Source organism: Hemiscyllium ocellatum, chromosome 11 (genome assembly GCF_020745735.1).
Source record: "Hemiscyllium ocellatum isolate sHemOce1 chromosome 11, sHemOce1.pat.X.cur, whole genome shotgun sequence".
Lineage (NCBI taxonomy): Eukaryota > Metazoa > Chordata > Chondrichthyes > Orectolobiformes > Hemiscylliidae > Hemiscyllium > Hemiscyllium ocellatum.
This window is the reverse complement of record NC_083411.1, coordinates 75,041,329-75,063,565: the sequence shown is the minus strand read 5'-3', so window position 1 is coordinate 75,063,565 and position 22,237 is coordinate 75,041,329. Positions and strand designations below refer to the sequence as shown.

General features: G+C 40.9%; 1 protein-coding gene across 9 annotated transcripts in view; it reads right to left on the bottom strand.

Moving 5' to 3' along the window:
- elf1 (E74-like ETS transcription factor 1) overlaps positions 1-22,237 on the bottom strand; it is a 269,290-nt gene that overhangs the window by 27,177 nt on the left and 219,876 nt on the right. For all 9 annotated transcript variants that reach the window (XM_060832618.1, XM_060832620.1, XM_060832617.1 and 6 more), the window contains one exon: positions 8,493-8,658. In XM_060832618.1, coding sequence (XP_060688601.1) covers positions 8,493-8,658 — 166 coding nt within the window. The remainder of the gene's footprint in view (positions 1-8,492; positions 8,659-22,237) is intronic.

The window sequence follows — 22,237 nt, the reverse complement described above, 5'->3', positions numbered from 1 at the left end:
ACCAGAGTTTAGATTACAGCAGTGCTGGAAAAGCACAGCAGGTCAGACAGCATCCAAGGAGCAGGAAAATCGACATTTCGGGCAAGAGCCCTTCATCAGGAATGTTATCCAGCATTCAATAATCCAGAATTCGATTAACTGAACAAAATACTTCCTGTCTGTGTCCTTCGGATAATCAAGGTCCCTCTGTACTTGGACTTTAAAGTCTTTGACAAGATTTTGCATGGTAGACTAATTAGTAAAGTTAGATCACATGGGATTTAGGGTGAACTTGCCAATTGGATACAAAATTGGCTTTACAATGGAAGAGAGGATTGTAATGGAGGGTTGTTTTCTCGAGAGGATGCCTGTGACCAGTGGTGTTCCACAGGGATCTGTACTGGGTCAACTTTTCTTTGTCATTTATATAAATGATTTGGGTGAGAATATAGGTGACACTGAAATTGGTCATATAGCGGAGAATGAAGGTTTATCTGAGATTGCAGGGAGATCTTGATCAATTGGGCCAATCAGCTGAGGAGTGCTAGATGGAGTTTAATTTGGTTTCGCATTTTGGTAAAACAGTCAAGGGCAAGACTTGTACGTTAGTGGTAGGGCCCTAGGTAGGTGTTATGGACCAGAGCGTTCAGCTACATAACTCTTTGAAATTTGCATCATGGGTAGGTAGCGTGGTTAAGAAGGCATTAAGCATGCTAGCCTTCATTGCTCAGACCTTTGAATATAGGAGTTGGGGAATGTCATGTTGACGCTATATAGAATGTTGGTGAGGCCACATCTGGAGTAGCGTGTGAAGTTTTGGCCACTCGGTTATTGAAAGGATGTTATTAAACTGGACATAGTTCAGAAAAGATTTCCCAGGAATGGAGGTTTCAATTATAAAAATAGGCTGGATGGGCTGGGACCTTTTTTCACTGGAGAGTAGAAGGTTGAAGGGTGAACTTATGGAGGTTTATAAAATCGTGAGGGCATAGACAAGATGAATAGCAAAGGTCTTTTCCCTAAGGGTAAGAGCGAGAGCAAGGGCAAGGGTGGTTCAAAACTAGAGGGCATAATGTTATTTAAAAAGAACGAGGGGCAACTAATTTTTTTAAAAAGTGGTTTATGTGTAGAATGAATTTCCAGAGAAAGTGGTAGATGCAGGTGCAGTACAACATTTAAAAGATATTTGGATAAGTACATGAATAGGGAAGCTTTGAAGAGATATGGGTCAAACACAGGCAGGAGGTACTAGTTTAATTTGAGAACACAGTCAGCCTAGACTAGTTGAACTGTTTCCATGCTGTGTGACTCTATGACTCTAGTCGAACACTGTATTGTTCGGCTTGGATTTCAGCTCCAGTGTCATGTGTGCAGAGAATCTGAACTTTAAAAATGGCTGCCTACACTTCCAATGTTTAGTCTGGGGGTAGTGAGCTAGATTAGAAGTTAGAGAAAGTGATTATAGGAGAACTATGGAGACTGATGAATATAGCAGCCTGTTGGTTGTAGGACCTGCCTATGTCCAACATTTAAATATAAAGCATAGGAGATAAAAGAATATGTTTATGCATTGAGTAATACAGGCTTAATCCCAGCAGAGAGTTGCTGGATAGATGTTAAATCCAAGTTGCACAAATGGACAGAGGAATGCAACAGTTGACAATAATAATTTGTCACTCATGACATACTAAACAACCTAAGGTTGTATGTACTCTAAGATATGTACACAACTTTCAACAGGTCAGCCTGCTAAACAACATTTACAATCTACACAAATCACAACCAGAGAAGCAGTCAACATTCAAAGGAAAGAATTTGCACTTATATAGGGTCTTTCAAGAGCTCAAGCATCCCAAAGCAATTTACAGCCAGGTAAGTAATTTTAATGTGTAATCATTATTGCAACACAGAGAAATATATGGCAGGCTGGCAGAAACAGCAATAAGTTTCATGGTCAGATGATATACATTAATGATATTGGCTGGTTAAGTGTTGCCCAGGACACCAAGGGAATTCCCCCACTCTTCTTCGCATTCTAACAAATGGATCTTTTGCATCCTGCTGAGAAGAGGAAGATTGTCAAAACTGACTGACCACTGCCCTGAATTAAAAACCCAAACATGAAAATGCCTTAATCTCTGGATTGTTACTTGAGCCACAAGAAAGGAAAAATAGGGTAAATGAATAATTCATAGGTAAAGAGTTAAATGCTTGCCTCGATCATTTGTGTGAAACAAAAGTTTGAGCTATGTTCTCGGGGACTATCTTCACCTAAACCACACTGGACTTTACATAAATAATGGGTATGAGATATCAAGTGAGGGAAAATATGATAAGAGAGGACAAGACAATTGAGTAAGGTAGTAATAACAAATGTTGAGCAGAGGATAGCAGCAAAGGACAGACGATATAAGAGTATGCCCGCAGATAATTTGAGGAGCTTAAATAGTAAAATGACAGAACTAAAGGCTCTGTATCTGAATGTGCACAGCATTCACAACCAAATGGACAAACTGACAGTTCAAACATAATAAATATGTATCATCTGATAATCTCTCCTGGCTTCAAATTCTGAACAGTTACTCAACTGTTTTGTATCCACAGAGGCTGCCAGACCAGCTGAATTTCTCCAGCAATTTCTGTTTTTGTCACAAACATCTACCACCCTCTGTGTGCAGATGTGCTTCTTAACATCTCTCCTGAATGGTCTGGCCCAAATTCTCACACTATGCTCCCTAATTCTAGAATCTTCACCAATGGATATAGTTTATCTTTATCTACCTTGTCTTTTCCTGTTAATATCTTGAAGACTTTGACCAGATCACTCCTTAACCTTCTAAATTCTAGAAAAAACAGGCCCACTTTGTAGTAACTCTCCTTATAACTTAACCCCAGAAGTCCAGGTATCATTCTTGTACATTGTACTTCCTTCAAGGTTAATTTACCATTCCTTTGATGTAATGCCCAGATATGCTCACAGTTCCAATACTAGAGTTTTCTCTTAGAGGGTTGAGGGGTTATGGAACTCTTGTTTTTGCTAGACATGAAAAGCTGAGTCATTGTTATTTTTAAGGCTGAGGTAAATGGATTCTTGTCAAACAAGGGATTCAAATGGTTTTGGGAATAAATAGAAAAGTGGATCATACTGAATTATGAAGCAGACCTGCAGGGTGAATGGCCTACTCCAGTTCCCAATTCCAACTGATATACACACACAGGAGGACTGCTGGTACCCATGAAACATACCAATATTTTCTCCAGTGGCACAGAAGAGTCTGTTAGGTGGAGGAAAGGAAGCAAACTCTCCAGTTAGCAAGGGTACTCTTTTTATTGTCAGTAAACACACAATTTAAAAATCAAAATGAAATTTCAAAGCCTGTTAGTGCTGGCATTTTACAATTCCTCTCTTCCTTCACTGGTTCCTGAAAACATGGGTTATCTCAATAAGTTGCACTTTGTCTTCATCAACCTGTGCAGTCAGCTGTGGTGAGGGAGCAGCAGCCGAAGCACTTCACTGGATTGATTATATGACAGAGCACGAAGACTGATCTTTGTATGATCTGATGTGAACCAATAGTTGAATTGGTTGTATTTAACACAATGTAATGATTCTGCTGCTCCTTTTTCATCTTGTGTTATTAAATACTTGATTAACCTCATGCATACCCATAAACATACACAACCAAACAGACATATGCCTTCAATCAGAAAAGGAGAGAACAGTCTCTTGTCAACAGCGTGAATGGTCCATGGTAACATACCCTCCAGTTTTCTTGTCCTTCTTGTTGAAATCACATTGACCGCTACTGCACACTTCTCTGAAAAGGTGTTTGATACTAAAGATTCACTATGCAAGCCATCACCTATTCAGGTCCGAGTCCAGACGTACATGCTTTTTTATTTGCACTCAAGCATAATGGGCCCAGTTATAAGGGTTACATTGGGTTCCTGCCATAGATTTTCAATTCCAAGTCACCTGCACAGTAATTCTTGCTTATTCACCTTTATGATTATGTGAAAGCAGAAGTAAAGTGATCAGATTGGTTGTAATCCAGGAACAATGATATTGTCAGTTTACATATAGAATCCCTACAGTGTGAAAACAGGCCATTTGCCCAACAAGTCCACACCAACCCTCCAAAGCCAAACCCACCCAGACCCATTCCCCTACCCAATTAGACTACATTTTCCCTGACTAATGCATCTAACCTACACATCCCTGAACACTGCGGTCAATTCACCTAACCTGCACATCTTCGGATTGTGGGAGGAAACCCACGCAGATACTGGGAAAACATGCAAACTCCACACAGACAGTCGCCCAAGGCTGGAATTGAACCTGGGTCCCTTGCACTCTGAGGCAGCCATGCTCACCACTGAGCTACCGTGCTGCCCTATAGACTGAACTACAGAGTATACTTTGGGATTGGAGTTTTATTTTGTAGTTCAGACTTGTATTTTAACAAGTTGCTGGGAAAGTTCAGCAGGTCTGTCTGGCACACTGGTCTTCGTCAGTTAGGGCACTGAGTATAGAAGTTTGGAAGTTTGCAGTTTTTCAGGATATTGGTGAGGCATCACTGGAAGTACTGAGTTCAGTTTTGGTCACCTTGCTACAAGAAGGATGTTATTAAACTGGAAAGAGTACAGAAGAAATTTACAAGGATGTTGCCAGGACTCAAAGGTCTGAATTACAGGCAGAAGTTGGACAAGCTAGGACTTTTCTTTTAGACCGGAGGAGACTTGGGTGGGAGTGGGGGAGAGGAATCTTACAGAAGTGTGTAAGATCACAAGCAGTATGGGTAAAATTAATGCACTTTTTTTTCGAGGATTGGGGAATTGAGAACCAGAGGGCATCAGTTTAAGGTTAGAGGGGAAAGAATAAAAGGGATCCTGAGGAGCAATTTTGTTTTAAAAATAGGAGGGTAGTATGCATTTGGAATGAGCTGCCAGTGGAAGTGGTCAAGGCAGGTACTTTAACAGCATTTAAAAGACATTTGGCCTAATATATGGATAGGAAACATTCAGAAGGAGGTGTAGGAACATGGGGTTAGCATGGATGGACCAGTTTGGGCCAAAGGGTCTGTTTCCATGCTGTAGGACTCTATGACTCTACTTAGAAGTTCAGAAGGAGAAGAAAGATGACTAAATCTGAACCCTAAGTTGACATGTCAGTACCTTCAGAGGAAATAGTACACTGTTAGAGAAATATTAATTCGAATACAGACTTACACCTAGGCACTGTCTGCCTGCTCAGGTATACATAAAAGCTCTGTTGAGATGATTTGAAGAAAAATAATATTCCCCTGATGTCTTGGCCTATAGTTCACCCATACACTAGAAACCACAGGGAGCTGGTGAATGAGACTAACTGGATTGCTCTTAGAAAGAGCTGGCACAGATTCAATTAACTGGATGGACTCCTTCTGTGCTCAAATATTCTATGATTCCAGTGATGCCACTTAGCTTATGGAATGAATGTTGAAAGCTACTCAATGAACAAAGTAGTTAGATGATGTTTTATTATGTTAGTGCTGCTCACAGCTAAAGATATCCTACACTAATTTGAAAAGCTTGTCTTGATATGATTACAAAAATGACCTTCATGTTATATTGGTGGAATATTTTGTACATGATAAATATACTAGCTTTGTTTGATGGTAACTGTGTATTCCGTGAAGATCAGTCATCTTGCTGTTCATTTAGGAACTGCTGTTTTTAATGTCATTGCTTCTTAGACTTGACTTATTGTAGAGGCAATCCCTGAATCTGAAAGTTCATTTTCATTTTGAAATAAAGTGAACTCTGTACATGAAGTTCAAATAATTTTTCTGTAGGCACATGAACAATAGTTTTGACAGCAGATCCAATCCAAATAAATTGTGACAAGGGGAAGAAAAAAAACTTGCAATCAACATAGATTTACATAAAGTCCCCTTTATGTGTAACATTCTTAAAACTGCTTTTCAGGGAGGTTTTTCACAACTGTTTGTGGGTAGCTGAATTAATCCAATATTCACCTATGAATTAACAATTAGCCTGATGCCAATTGCATGGGTTCAAATCCTGCACTGGCTGAGATTACCATGAAGGGCTCTCCTTCTGAACATCTTCCTCACTTGTGACGTGGTGAATAATGCCCTGTACTAATTCAAACCTAATCACATGAGACAGAACAAATCTTAAATTACTGATGGGGTGCAGTCCGGAACCAAACGCTGACTTCCATAACATACACATAATTGTATATAGAAATCATTCACTAAATTATGATTGCAAATACATAGGAGGAAGGTCCCTTTTGTACAATCATTGAAATAAAACCTACTGACTCCATCATCATGACGTATAATAGTCTAGTTTAGCCCAATGCTTTGGCCTTTACCTGCCTAGCCAAAAGTCTATTGAGGCAGGTAACTCAAGTTAGGAAATTTCCTAACTCAGCATGCTCATCTCAATTCAGAATGGCCAGTTATATACAATTTTGGCTGCAGTTTTGTACTGACCTGAAGCTCTCTTTGGTTCCTCCAATTAGAATCTAGCCTGTTGACCATTGTAGTACATCCAAAATGGCCACGAGGTGTGTGGGACGGGTTGGGGGGGGGGGGGGGAAGGAAGGAAGGAAGGAAGGAAGGAAGGATGGAAAGTGCTGACATGGACTGATTAGACTATTTGTCCTCATTGTGTATGTTCACCCAAGGGCCCAGATCAAGTAAAGGAGTAATGTGAATTGTCGACTTTGATAGCTTAATGCAATTGGTTACGATAAACTTTCTTTTGCTAATCACTCTTGCCAATGTTCATTTGGACAAGATTAAAAGGGTGAAGCTTTTGACCCAGTAGTGACACTTTAATTGTCTGTTTGATTGATACTTTCATAGTATCATAGGAACAGCAGTTCTTTTCCTCCAAAGGACATTTCTGAATGAGTTTTTTTTGATTCTCAGCAGTTTGGTACTTGCCACTATTTGGCTCATTGGCTGTATACATAATGCAGACTGAATAAATGGACTTGAAATAGCATTGGGTGGGTGTGGAGGATATGAGGGGTCAAGGCACATGGTTAGGACTTTTTGAACATAGTTTTCATTTACCATAAGGGGAGCTAAGATGTTCCAACCCAGAAAAATCTGGGCCCATATGTTAATACAGAGGAACCTCTTTATATCATTCTTAAATTTGCCTTGCACAAGTTATAATCTTATCCCGACACAGAGCCATAGGAATAATACAGCTCAGAGGGGAGCCATTTTGGCTATGCCGACTATGATCATAATATATTCTTAAAAGATTATCTGAGCTCAAAGTCCCAATTATTAAGGGATTCATTTATAGTGTCCTCCCTAATGTTAAGGCAACTTGTCTACAATTGACAGCAGGTAGTTTAACAGTGATAAGGCGGCAGAATGAAGCACATGACTACCTCTGCTTGCTACAGGTCTGAAATCGCTGTCCTCCTCACTTCAGTCATGCACTTTATGATCATTACAAATCTAATTGATTAGAGTGACCAGCTGCATCTGACTATATGGAAACAAATTTTCATACAACCAATCGAGAGGAACAAAAACATTTTGACAATGCCTACCCAAGCGAATCAGTGCATTTATTATGCTTTTCTAATCAAATTCAATGAAAATCACTCAGAGGCAGAATAATTTGTCTGATCTAGTTGGCCGATAAATGTGGAAAATGTCAGTGGTAGTGATTGTTAAGATTCTGATGCACTGGTAGGTTTCTGGTTTGACAGGGAGTCAGGGCAGGGGACACTAAGTGGCACAGGGAGATACAGAAGTCTGGTTTATCCTGCATGCTAACCGACAATTCACTCCATGTTCCAATGTTGTCGGCCAGAGTTACATGCTTCGCTTCCAGTTGAGCGGGGAGAACTCCAGATGAGGTGAAGGGACTCAATTGTCAAACAGGGAAGATGAGAGGGATGCAGGAGATATGATTCTGAGTAGGGGAGGAAGGCTTGCTAAGATAATAGAAAGAAATATTTATAATATGCCTTTCCTATTTAAAAGGATATTTCAAAGAGCTTTCCAACCAATTAGGTACTTGCTTTATGTAGTTTGTTGCTGTAATATAGGAATGGGTGCCACCAGTCATCACAGACCAAACTCTCACAAATAGCATTGAGATGATGAATAGATAATTAATGGATGCTGGCAGAAATATTGCTCAGGCACTCACTTTCTTAAAATATGATGCAATGGGATATCGTATGATGTCTGAGTATGTTGACAGGGCCCTTGGTCTAATCTCATTTCAGAAGAAGGCCCTACTCTAGTACTCATACTGGAATATCCACTTGGAAAATATACCAATGTTTATGTGCTAAAGTGGGGCATTGAAATCCCAACCTCCTGGCTCAGAGGTGAAAGTATTACCATTGAGCAGAAATTTAAAACTTCTCTAAGTGGCGATGAATTGCCATAAATAGTCTCCTGTATGATGCCACTGTTGCCTTTCCTCAATGAAAATCAAAACTATTACTCTTACAAGATACCCACCTGAAAGACCAATGTTGTCCTCTATTATTTGTTCTTCGACAACATCCAAAGATGCATCGTCCATCATTCGGGTGGAAACCTCATCACAATCCAGGCTGGAATAGAACAAGTCAGTGTTTGGCACTTGTTCCACAATCACTGCAGGGAATGACAAAGGGTCTTCAAGCTAGAGATAAAAAGAAACAGGAGACATTCAACAGGATAAAACGGATAGAGACAGAAACACATCACAAGGGGCTGCTGCTGCCACCTTTAGAGACCACCTGCGTGGAATGCATTTTAAACTGAGAATATCAACATATTATTTTTTTGAAGCTGCACTTTGTACAATTAAGGTTTTAATTATCTAAAGCTGCTCAACCTGAAATTTGGTTCAAACTCTACTCCACCTTTTAACATGTGACCTTAGTATAACAAAACACTCATTGCTATTAAAAGTGATTACTTAATTGTGTGGTTCAGCATTGAAACACTAACTAATTCCGCCCCCAACTGGGTGATGAAGGGCAACTCCAAAAATGACTGTGATATGCCAACTCGCCTCGACTCAACTGACACATCTCAAAATATATACAATGTGTCACCTCACATTATTTTCAGCAAGTGTTAGGGTTAGCTGTAGAGGACTTCGAAATTTTAAAAAAAGAAACTGCAAGATATCTTCTCAAAAGGAAACCAATTCTGATTTATTTAGAATATCTTACAAGACTGTCATTTGCTGAACAATGCTCCTATTGCTTTTTTTTTGCCATTCTCAGACATTGGAGGGTAGGCCATTCAGCCTCTTGAACTTGTTTTGCCATTCTAGGTTACAGTTGAGTGTCTGTCTCAAAGACATAGTCCTACACTATCACCATATTCCTTGATGACATTAGTGTACTTTACTCCATCATTCAGGTTCTGTTGCCCCCTGGGATAGAGAATTCCAAAGATTCAATACCTTCTGAGTGAAGACATCTCTCCTCATTTCAGTCCTAAATGACTTGCTTTTTAATTTGTAATGATATCCATTGTTCTGGACTCTATTCCAGGGGAAAACATCTTTTTTTGCATCTGTTCATAGAGTCATACAGCACTGAAACAGGCCCTTAGGTCCAACCTATTGGAAGATCCGCTGAGATTTCCACTCTTTATTCTAAACTCCAGATGACGAAGGCCAAGTCTTGCAAATCTCTCCTTATAGTTACACAATCCCAAGAATCTGTCTGGATAACCTCTGCTGCACACCCACTATGGCAAGTATATCCTTCCTGAGGCAATGGTATCAGAACTGCACAACACTCCAGGTGTGTTTCTCTACAATTGAAGTAAGATTTCTTTGCTCCTCTACTCAAAAGCTCTTGCAATAAAGGCACACGTACCTTTTTCCTTCCTACTCTGTAGTTTCTGCCTGTTAACCAATCACCAATACATGCCAGTGCATTACTGCCAATCCAATGCACTTAAATTTTATTGGAGAAAGTGAGGACTGCAGATGCTGGAGATCAGAGCTGAAAATGCGTTGCTGGAAAAGCGCAGCAGGTCAGGCAGCATCCAAGGAGCAGGAGAATCGACATTTCGGGCATGAGCCCTTCTTTGAAGGCTCATGCCCGAAACGTCGATTCTCCTGCTCCTTGGATGCCTGCCTGACCTGCTGCGCTTTTCCAGCAACTTAAATTTTATTTCCTAACATCCTGGAATGTTTTATCAAATGCCTTCCGAAAATCCAAATACACCATATCCCCCTGTTCCCCCTTGATGGCTCTGCTCTTAACCTCCTCAAAATAAACTCCAACAGGTTTGCTGAATACAGTTTCCCTTTCAAAAATCCATGTTAGCTCTGTTCAATTAGACAAATATTTTTTAAGAGTCTAGCAATCATAGCTCTGAAATAATTTCAAGTGTTTTCCCGAATATTGATATCAGGCTAACAAGTCTGTCATCCCCAGTTTCGCTCTCCCTCCTTAAATATTGGGGTTATATTTGCAAACTTCCAAATTGTATGTACCATTGAAGAATGAAAAAAACCTTTGAACGAGGATCACCAATACATCTACCATCTTTGTAGTCTTCTCTTTTAATATACTAGGCTGAAGATCATCAAGTCCTGGGAACTTCTCAACTTTCAATTCCATTAATTTCTCCTATATGCTTTTCTTTATGAAATTCCTTTATCTCCTCACTCTCACTGGATCCTTGGATCTCAATTATTTAAGTGAAATGTCTTCCTCCTTGAGGAGAGACACAAAACACTCACTTAGTTTCTCTTTCATTTCTTTATTTCCCATTATTAATTCTCCTGTGATTCATGTTTGGCCTTCCAGTCTGAACATGAAGTTGCATGATGAATGCTGATGATAAGTGTGGTGCACTACAGCCTGGCATCTTGCATAATGTGAAAGAAAGAAAAGCTTCAAATTCAAGCAGCCACTTTCATAATCTCAAGTTATTCCAAGTACTTTAAAGCTTGTGTAAATGTATTTTTTTAAAGTAAAGTTACTGTTGCAGTGGAAGACCATAGCAGCCTATTTGCACACAAGTTCTAACAAACAGTAATGCAATAATGATAGCCTGCCCTCAATGCTGACTGGAGGTCAAATCTTAGGTTAGGACATCGGGCATCCTAATCACACTAAGGCAACGTTCAAACTAAAACTACTCAACTTTACTGCTTTTATTGCAGGAGGTATCAGAATGAATATCATAACAATCAAGGCAAGATTGTGGCATGGGTTAGTGTCATTGGATAAATATCCCCAGAGGCTACTATTCTAAGAACACAGGTTCAAATCCAAGCACAGGAGCAAGTGGAATTTAAATTCAATTAATATATCTGTAATGTCAAACTAGTCTCAGTGGAGATAACCATAATCACAATGTCCTTTAAGGAAGGAAATTTGTTATCCTTACCCGGTCAGACCTACGTTTGAAGAGGCAAGTCGATTTTCTAGGGTAGGGGAGTCTAAAATTGGAGGGCATAGATACAAGGTGAGAGGGGAAAGATTAAAAAGGGACCGGAGGGGTAACTTTTTCCACTCTGAGGGTGGTGCATGAATAGAATTATCTGCCAGAGGAAGTGGTGGAAATGGGTGCAATTACAACTTTTAAAAAGGTATCTGGATGGGTATATGAATAGGAAGGGTTTCTGGTCTTTTGTTCTCCCTTCCAAAGTGAACAACTTCACATTCTTCCCAAACTTTACCCCATTTGCCAACTTTTTGGTAACTTTCTGTAAACTGTTCGTACTTTTCTTGTAACTTGTGTGTTTCCACCTATTTTTGTGTCACCTGCAACTTTGACCACAGTACATCATTTCTTCCTCAGAGTCAGTAATGTATATTGTAACCGGTTGCAGTCCCAGCACAGATCCCCGTGAAACCTCTTGATTTCTGATCCGATACAATTCTGATAAAAATAATAAGAGGGGATATTATTAAAGCATAAGGGGTCTTCACTGAGTAGATCCTGAAAGAATGCTCCCTCTCTTACAGAAATCCCGAATTAGTTTCAAAATAAAGAGTCTCCCATTTAAGACAAAGAGGAAGAGAAATGTATTCTCTCAAAACTGAATGATCTTTGGAACTGACTATCTCAGAAGTCAGAGGATGTTGGCTCATTGAATATGTTCATATTAGACAGATTTTTAACCTGCAAGCAAATAGGAGACAGAAAAGAGAAATGGATACAAAGAAAAATGGAATTAAATCTTCAATCAGATCAGTCATGGCCTTATTGAACAGTGGTTTGCTTGAGAGACAAAATGGCATCTCCCGTAACCAAAGAAAAAGGTTCTCACCCTTTTCTTGCTTTCCTCCATTTCACCAATCTATTCCTTCTAAGCTGTTTAACATGCAGCTCTTCCTCCTCAGTGTCGAAATTAAGACACATCACAACAGTTTCCTGAAATAACTCGGCCTTTTCCCCACACCTCAAAGCTGTGAAATACTTTGATCATTTAAAACTCAAACTGGTTATTACTGGATTTATCTCTTGTGCAGTTTTCTAAACATTTGCCTGTACTACAGGGCTGTCTGATGTACAGCAAAACATGGAGCTGATGAAAATTTTGCCTAATATTTGTTCATTAAGAGGAGGGTGTCTACAACATTAAAACAGTTCCACTTGCTATAAATAAATGAAAAAAGCTGGTAGGTACAATGGGCACTTTGCAGCAAAGGCTGTGGGGGAGCTGTATGGGTGCAGGCCGTAATTTGAAAAGTAGATTCAAGTCACGTAAATGGATCCTACTTAGAATAAAAAAAGGTAGTAAAATGAAAGCCACTGGACGGTATTAAGGCTTTTCATGTGAGACCAATGTAAATACAGCCTGACTGCAGTGCTTTCTGACAGATGCCTGTGGGGTTCCGATGTGAAATAGCTTTCTTTGTACCCAAAGCATAAAGCCGCCCCTAATTTGGTATTAAATTAGCAATCTCATTCTGAATAGTCACAGTATGGTTGATCTTGACAATGGACATGCTCATACTGATGTGCTTCTGTGATTATGACATTTTGGAGTGAACTGCACAAAGTTATTTCACCTCAAGCTACACTTATCCTGTTCGTTCAGGGTGTCCGTGACTTGGAAAGTGGTCGACCTCCCAGCACCTCTCTTGGGAAAAACAATGTATTTTTTAAAAATAAAATTGTAATGTAGAAATGGAATAAAAAGAAAAAAAAATCTATTTCAACTCTCAAATTCCAATGACTTTGGTCTTATTTATATGGAATAATCTTGTGCAAGAATTAGCTCTGGAGTACTTTTATGGTTAGAAGTAATTCTGTAATAAAGTATTCCAATTAAAAGTTTCAATCAGAAACAGGCATATTTTATCAAATACTGACAAGGTGTTGCAAAGCCCTGGGTTAGACTGCATCTGTATAAGTAGCTCCTTGTCACTGCCAATCTGAGTACTTAGATGTTTCAAACACTGCAAGCAAAACTAGCATAACAAAGAAAGGTTCCCATGTTTACCCTCCTTTTCTTTGGGACAGAAAGGTAAATCATCAACGAAGCTAGAGAAACCCTAAATGGAAATGAAAACATATTGATTTGCTTCCAAATTTCATGTGACTCTGGCAGAGGTAGGGCCAAGATGACAGAGTGCCCGAAAGGGGGCAGCAAACATTTGTCAAAGTCAGGCCTAGTCTGAGCAGAAGTTTCAATCAACTTTATTGACACAGAGTGTTGTCAATCACTGAATTGCAGCTGCTCTCCCAGCTTCTGCCGTGAGGTGTCTTACAATACGAGAAAGGACCCAAAATTCTAACCCTCTCTGTAATTTTGCCTTTTGAAACTCTTGCATCAATGTATCTACCCTTATTTAGTTGTTTTGAAAGAATCACAAACAGCAAAACCTATTTTGATTTCTGATAATGCCACTGAAATGAGAGAGTCAATAAGAATGTTTTTGCACTGCAATTTAGTGTTTCAAGGCAGCTTCCCCTTAAGTGGTTATTGTCAATGCAGTGAGTGGGCATTGCAGATCAAACCATCATGACATACCATTAGAAGTTATCCCATTTGTGTGCTGTGTGCTGTGTGCTGAACAGCAGCAAGTCAGTATTCTAGTGCGATAGTGCCCCAGTCTGGCTCATTCATAGTAAAGGATTGCTCTTTTATTCCTCAATACATTTTTTCAGTTGAAGGCAAATTTAAAAGCAATAATTTTACTGTCATATCAGTTTTGCCAGCAGTAGATTCAGAGTACCGAAGAAATTATCTCAGAAGTACTGAAGACTGACCATTATAAAAATGTTTTTCTTATTGGCCAGAATTTCTATTTGTTATGTGTTAATGTATTCAACAGCATGAAGCTGGGCCAGGAGGCTGCAATCAAGACTGAAACAAAAGCCTGGCTTTGCATTAAAGCAGTGCTCTAAGGCAAGAATATAGGTCTGTTCCATTAGATCTTGCTTTAATATTTGCATTCCAGTTTTGTAATTATTTTCTCAATTCTCTTCTCCCCAGTGATGTATAATTTGTAATCATTTCATTTAAACAGAACAGGCAACCAAACTAAATTCCAGTAATTAATCAGTCCCTGGGGTTTACTCAAGACTGGGCAAGTTAAACTCAATCTTCAACAACATAAGGAACAAGAGTAGGATCCTCAGTACCCCTCAAGGTGATAATGTTCCTATTCCACCCCACGCATCATCTTTCTAAATGATAACACTTCCCAAACTGGAGAAAGACGGTCAAATAAGCCATGGCAGGTTGTTGTAGTGCATTATTATAAGGCCAGAAGAAATAGGAACACAAGTAGGCCACTCTGCCCCTTCAGCCTGTTCTGCTCTTCAATAGGATCATGGCCGATCCAACAGTTTTCACACCAACTTGCTTGCCCTTTCCCAAAGATCAGAAGTCTATGTCAGCCTTAAATATACACCAGGACTCTGGCCTCACTGCTCTATGTGGCAAGGAGTTCCACAGATATATAACCCTCAAAAGAAATTCCTCCTTACTTGAGTCTTAAATTGGTGCTGAAAATGTGTTGCTGGTTAAAGCGCAGCAGGTCAGGCAGCATCCAAGGAACAGGAAATTCGACGTTTCGCTTGTGCCCGAAACGTCGAATTTCCTGTTCCTTGGATGCTGCCTGACCTGCTGCGCTTTAACCAGCAACACATTTTCAGCTCTGATCTCCAGCATCTGCAGACCTCACTTTTTACTCTTAAATTGGTGCACCTTTATTGAGACTATGCCCTCTGATCTTGGACTGTCCCATGAAGGAAACATCCTCTCAGCATTTACCCTGTCAAGGCCCTTAAGAATCAGATATGATTCAATGAGATCACCTCTCATCCTTCTAAACTCCAGTGAGTGGAGTACCAATCGGTTTAGACTTTGCTCAGAAAACAGTCCCTCCATATGAGGGATCATCTTAATGAATCTTCACTGAATTGCCTCTATTTAAATGATCATTCCTTAAAAATGGGGATCAAAACCGATCACAGTGTTCCAAATGTGGTTTCACCAACACCCTGTATAGTTGCAGTAAGACTTCTCCTACTCTTATACTCCAAAACCCTTGAAATAAGGACCAAATTCCATTAATGTTCCTAATAACCTGCTGCACCTGCTTTCTAGCTTTCTTTAGTGCACCCACAGGTCCCTTTATGGGTGTAAGTTTGCTCGCTGAGCTGGGCGGTTCATTTTCAGACATTTCATCACCATACTAGGTAACATCATAAACAAGCCTCCGGTGAAGCACTGGCATTAGTGACCCACTTTCTATTTATGTGTTTAGGTTTCCTGGAGATGTTGATGTCATTTCCTGTGATGATTTCATTTCCTGTTCTTTTTCTCGGGGGGTGGGGGCGGTAAAGGGGGTCCAAGTCAACATATTTGTTGAAAGAGTTCCGGTTAGAATGCCATGCTCCTAGGAATTCTCCTGCATGTCTCCGTTTGGCTTGTCCTAGGATGAATGTGTTGTCCCAGTCGAAGTAGTGTCCTTCTTCATCTGTATGTAAAGATACTAGTGAGATTGGGTCATGTCTTCTTGTGGCTAGTTGCTGTTCAAGTATTCTGGTGGCTAGTTTTCTGTCTGTTTGTCCAATGTAGTGTTTGTTACAGTCCTTGCAATGTATTTTGTAAATGACATTAGTCTTGCTTGTTATCTGTATAGGTCCCTTTATGTTACAGCTTTCTGCAATTTTTCTCTATGTAAATGATATTGTTCTTTGTTCTCCCTTCCTAAATGACTAACTTCATATTTTCCTACATTGGAGTCTCTGTAGCTAGTGCACACACCACAGCCTCACACATAAAAGATGGACTCAGCCTAGTAATTCAAGTGCTGATCAAGTATACTTTATTCAGTAAGATGTTGAAGTTGCTGCACTTGTACCCACTCAGCCAAGTGCTAAATATTTTATTACACTCCTGCCTTCTAGGTGATAGAGAGGCCTCGAGAAGTCAGGAAGTGAGGGGAACTAAATTGGATTCATTGGGATTTAAATTCTCTCCCCCAGAACACAATTTTTCAGGTTAATGAACAGCACAAGTTATTAATTTTCGTTTTCATCTGTGACTATTTCCCATCTCTGCTGCACAATGCCCTCTGATTTCTAAGCACATCAAGACACTTCCAGTACATTAAAAGTACTATATAAATTCAACATGATGCTGTTAACAAACTCCCTGACAGAAAGGAAGAGAAAAATGAAACCGATCTAAAGAGTGCAAGTCTCAGTTCAAATTCTCAGCTTCGGTGCAAAGGTTACAACTGAACCAGACAAGGACAAAGTTGGTTTGTACGATGCAGTTGCAGAGGTGAAGCCAGCAGATAAATAACCACACAGTTCAAATCATGCATTAATCTCACATTAAAATCTTGGCTCCACCTTGTGGAAACTAAGACAACCAGGCAAAGGGTAGTTTACAGAAATAGAATCTACATAATCATTTTCAATTCACTCTCAGATTTCCTGTGTCCCTCCCACACATAGTCATGTTTGACTTGATCCAGCCTTTGCTGAAAATGTGTTGCTGGTTAAAGCACAGCAGGTCAGGCAGCATCCAAGGAATAGGAAATTCGACATTTCGGGCATAAGCCCTTCATCAGGAATGAGGAGAGTGTGCCAAGCAGGCTAAGATAAAAGGTAGGGAGGAGGGACTTGGGGGAGGGGCGATGGAGATGTGATAGGTGGAAGGAGGCCAAGGTGAGGGTGATAGGCTGGAGTGGGGTGGGGGCGGAGAGGTCAGGAAGAAGATTGCAGGTTAGGAGGGCGGTGCTGAGTTGAGGGAACCGACTGAGACAAGGTGGGGGGAGGGGAAATGAGGAAACTGGAGAAATCTGAGTTCATTCCTTGTGGTTGGAGGGTTCCCAGGCGGAAGATGAGGCGCTCCTCCTCCAGCCGTCGTGTTGTTATGTTCTGCCGGTGGAGGAGTCCAAGGACCTGCATGTCCTCGGTGGAGTGGGAGGGAGAGTTAAAGTGTTGAGCCACGGGGTGGTTGGGTTGGTTGGTCCGGGCGTCCCAGAGGTGTTCTCTGAAGCGTTCCGCAAGTAAGCGGCCCGTCTCCCCAATATAGAGGAGGCCACATCGGGTGCAGCGGATGCAATAGATGATGTGTGTGGAGGTACAGGTGAACTTGTGGCGGATATGGAATGATCCCTTGGGGTCTTGGAGGGAAGTGAGGGAGGAGGTGTGGGCGCAAGTTTTACATTTCCTGCGGTTGCAGGGGAAGGTGCCAGGAGTGGAGGTTGGGTTGGTGGGGGGTGTGGACCTGACGAGGGAGTCACGAAGGGAGTGGTCTTTGCGGAACGCTGATAGGGGAGGGGAGAGAAATATATCCCTGGTGGTGGGGTCCGTTTGGAGGTGGCGGAAATGACGGCGGATGATACGTTGTGTACGGAGGTTGGTGGGTTGATAGGTGAGAACCAGTGGGGTTCTGTCTTGGTGGTGGTTGGAGGAGCGGGGCTCAAGGGCGGAGGAGCAGAAAGTGGAGGAGATGCGGTGGAGGGCATCGTCGATCACGTCTGGGGGGAATCTGCGGTCCTTGAAGAAGGAGGCCATCTGGGCTGTGCGGTGTTGGAACTGGTCTTCCTGGGAGCAGATGCGGCAGAGACGAAGGAATTGGGAATATGGGATGGAGTTTTTACAGGGGGCAGGTTGGGAGGAGGTGTAGTCCAGGTAGCTGTGGGAGTCAGTCGGTTTATAGTAGATGTCTGTGTTGAGTTGGTCGCCTGAAATAGAAAAGTAAAGGTCTAGGAAGGGGAGGGAGGAGTCTGAGACAGTCCAGGTGAATTTGAGGTCGGGATGGAAGGTGTTAGTAAAGTTGATGAACTGTTCAACCTCCTCGTGGGAGCACGAGGCAGCGCCGATACAGTCATCGATGTAGCGGAGGAAAAGGTGGGGGGTGGTGCCAGTGTAGTTGCGGAAGATGGACTGTTCCACATATCCTACGAAGAGACAGGCATAGCTGGGGCCCATGCGGGTGCCCATGGCAACTCCTTTGGTTTGGAGGAAGTGGGAGGATTGAAAAGAGAAGTTATTCAGGGTGAGGACCAGTTCAGTCAGTCGAAGGAGGGTGTCAGTGGAAGGGTACTGGTTGGTGCGGCGGGAAAGGAAGAAGTGGAGGGCTTTGAGTCCTTCTTGATGGGGGATGGAGGTGTACAGGGACTGGATGTCCATCGTGAAAATAAAGCGTTGGGGACCAGGGAAGCGAAAATCCTGGAGGAGGTGGAGGGCATGGGTGGTGTCCCGAACGTAGGTGGGGAGTTCTTGGACTAAAGGGGACAGAACCGTGTCGAGGTATGCGGAGATGAGTTCGGTGGGCAGGAGCAGGCTGAGACAATGTTCGGTGGGGCAGGAGCAGGCTGAGACAATGATCCAGCCTTTCCACAGATGACACCACCATTTCCTACCCCAAATATAATTTCCATTCAAAAATAATACAGCAGAGAATTAAGCTGAACATAGAAAACTATACATGAAAATTAGTAAAGGAAATAAAAGACAAAGCTAGTATATGAGAATGGACTGGGCGGCACGGTGGCACAGTGGTTAGCACTGCTGCCTCACAGCACCTGAGACCCGGGTTCAATTCCCGACTCAGGCGACTGACTGTGTGGAGTTTGCACGTTCTCCCCGTGTCTGCGTGGATTTCCTCTGGGTGCTCCGGTTTCCTCCCACAGTCCAAAGATGTGCGGGTCAGGTGAATTGGCTATACTAAATTGCCCGTAGTGTTAGGTAAGGGGTAAATGTAGGGGTATGGGTGGGTTGCGCTTCGGCGGGTCGGTGTGGACTTGTTGGGCCGAAGGGCCTGTTTCCACACTGTAAGTCTAATCTAAAAAAAATACATAAAAAGGGGGTCCAAAGTCTTTTGTAAACACACAAATGGGAAAAGTGTTATCTAAGGAAAAATGGAATCAATGAGGGACAAAAAATATCTATTTTTGAGGCACAGGCACTAAATGAGTCCTTTGTATCCATCTTCACTTGAGGACACCACCAATATCACAGTGAAAGAGAAGATGGAGAGAAACTGGATTAAAAAAAAATGCATAAAAGAGTAGATACTTAGAAGTTAGCCAACACTCGAAAAAGAAATTTCAAACAATGTGGATGGATGCTTCCTAGGTTGCTAAGGGAAGTTAAGGTGGAAACTATGAAAGCTTCAGCCACCATCTCACAATCTTCGGGTGCCCGTCCTCCAAGGCGGACTTCGGGACAGGCAACAATAAAAAGTGGCCAAGCAGAGGCTGATAGCCAAGTTTAGTACCCATGGGGATGGCCTCAACCGGGACCTTGGGTTCATGTCACACTACACCGTTGCACCACACACACACACTCATGCAGACCCTCTCTAATACATCCACACATAAACTCCCACACACATCCTCTTACAGATTTATATCCCTTTACATTCACATACACATACTCTGTCACACTCAATTCCACACCCCCCACCCCACCCACACACATCCCCACATACACATACACATGTAAGTTTGTGGGGTGAATTTGTACTTGCAGAATTACATTTTCCTTTGCTCAAAAACTGCATGAATCCATGTAAGATTCTGTAAGTCTGTTCTTTAGATTGGAATCACTCTGGTCAGACAGCCTTACACAGGGAAGCTAAACACCTTCAAAAATTATCTAGGCTGACATGACACCAATTGTTAAATTCACTTGAGAATGTAACTTTCAAAAAATATTTTGTGATTTACATATGAAAGAACTGAAACCAACATGATCATTCTAAAAGATGAGAGACTTAAACAATCCAGGTCTTTTTCAAAATATAATTTCAGTTACATCACACTGTAAACTTCTGCTATAAATTCTGTGTCTTATTCTCCACAGCCATCTGATGAAGGAGTAACGCTCTGAAAGCTAGTGCTTCCAAATCTGTTGGACTACAACCTGGTGTTGTGTGATTTTTATCTTTGTACACCCCAGTCCAACACTGGCGTCTCCACATCAATCTTCAGTGAATTTGCCATTATGCAACATAACTGAAATGCTGCAAAGATTTCATTTGTTACAAAAGATAGATAAATGAACCAAATGAGTCAGCCAACCTAATGGTTGGGGCAAATTTTAAAACAATAATCTGGAAGAGAATAAATTGTAACTTGGAAAGGTATTGTTTCCAGATTTGTTATTGACGAATCACAAATGATCAACTCTGTTGAGTTCTTTGGTCCACTATCAAACAGCATTGATCAGGGCAGTACAGTTGATGTAATGCATTAGGAATTTCAAAAGATGTATGATGAAATATCACAGCAGACTTGTTAGAAAATATAAATCGCAAGAAATTTGCGGAATAGTGGATATAAAACTAAGGGGCAGAAAGTGAACACCCTGAAGGAAACATTTACCTAATATTCAAAATACCTTGAACAACAGTTGTTAATTAAACTTCTTCATGCTGAGAGATTCAAAATTACTTTTGAAATGCCCATGAGGTGACAATGATTTGCTTCACTTGAAAGGAATTGGCATGGCATTCAGTTAAAGCCTCCATCATAGCTAACAATCCGACAAGAATGTCGTCCAGAAAGATAGCCTGATTTTGTCTTTACTACAAGGAAATGATGTGCAGTTAATGGGTTGTACATTTCTCCTCAAGGAGGAATAAACATCACACCCAACAATTTAAATCTGGTAGTGCTCTTGCTTCTGAATCAGAGGGCTATGAGTTCAAAACCTACAAGAGATTGGACGAGAAACAGTTAACTCCAGCATTTCAATCAGAGAATGAAGTTAAACAAAGACTCAATCTCTTACTCGTGTTGTCCAATGCGTTAATTACTCGTTCCATGTGGCTAATTGGGAAACAAGATTTGGCTTTCAGTATTTCTGATCAGTAAATAAGGAGCAGGTACAACAATGAACATGTGAACTGGAGGCTATCCATACATTTATTGGGGAAAATGATGATGATGATGATGGAAATGAAAAAAAGTGTGTGAATATATTTTTATTATTATTAATTCTTTCCTTTCCTCGATTACTGAATGGCAATGTCTATTAAAAATATGCACATGAGCAAAGGCTAACAAAATTTGAAAGAATGCATAATGTACTTGTAACTAAAATTAGTTTATGGAAGTAAATTGTGTTGTCATAACAACACTTGTGGCTGGTCAGTGTTCCCCACTGGAGAGTATTGATTTAAGGTGGGTCTCATGGCAATATATAAAGGAGGATTTCTGAAGTTAAATGGTGTCTGTTCAGGTATCAGACCCTCTTGTGCCTCAAAATATGTAAATATAGTCTTGTACAAATAACAAATGCCTTGGGTTTATTTGGCATTGTAGGATTGTCAGCTATGATGGAGACTTTTACTGAACAAAATGTCAATCCCTTTCAAGTGCGTGGACAAATCTGATTTGGGATACCAAACAAACTCCGATGTTTGCTTGTTTCTTCATATGCTGCTGGAAGAACTGAACTGCTTTAGTGACTAAGTATATATTTGAAATTAAAACAAAAATCAAGGAGGTGCAAAGTGTTCTGGGTCTGGTCAACATTTGTCCCTTAGTGAACACTATCAGAGATTGATGAAGTACATTTTCATTTTACTTAATGTTTGTAACTTTGTCATATTATTGTCCATTTGAAGATAAAAACATTTAAACAATGTAGGCAGAAGACAAGAACAACAGTGTGCTTATTGGGAGACTAAATGTAGTTTAAAACCTAAATGTTCATAGTGTTAGCTTGGTGCCAGACCTCCACTGCACGGAAAGGCACCAGGAAGTTTGAGCACATTTTCAGCATGTGACAAACATCCGATCAGATGGATG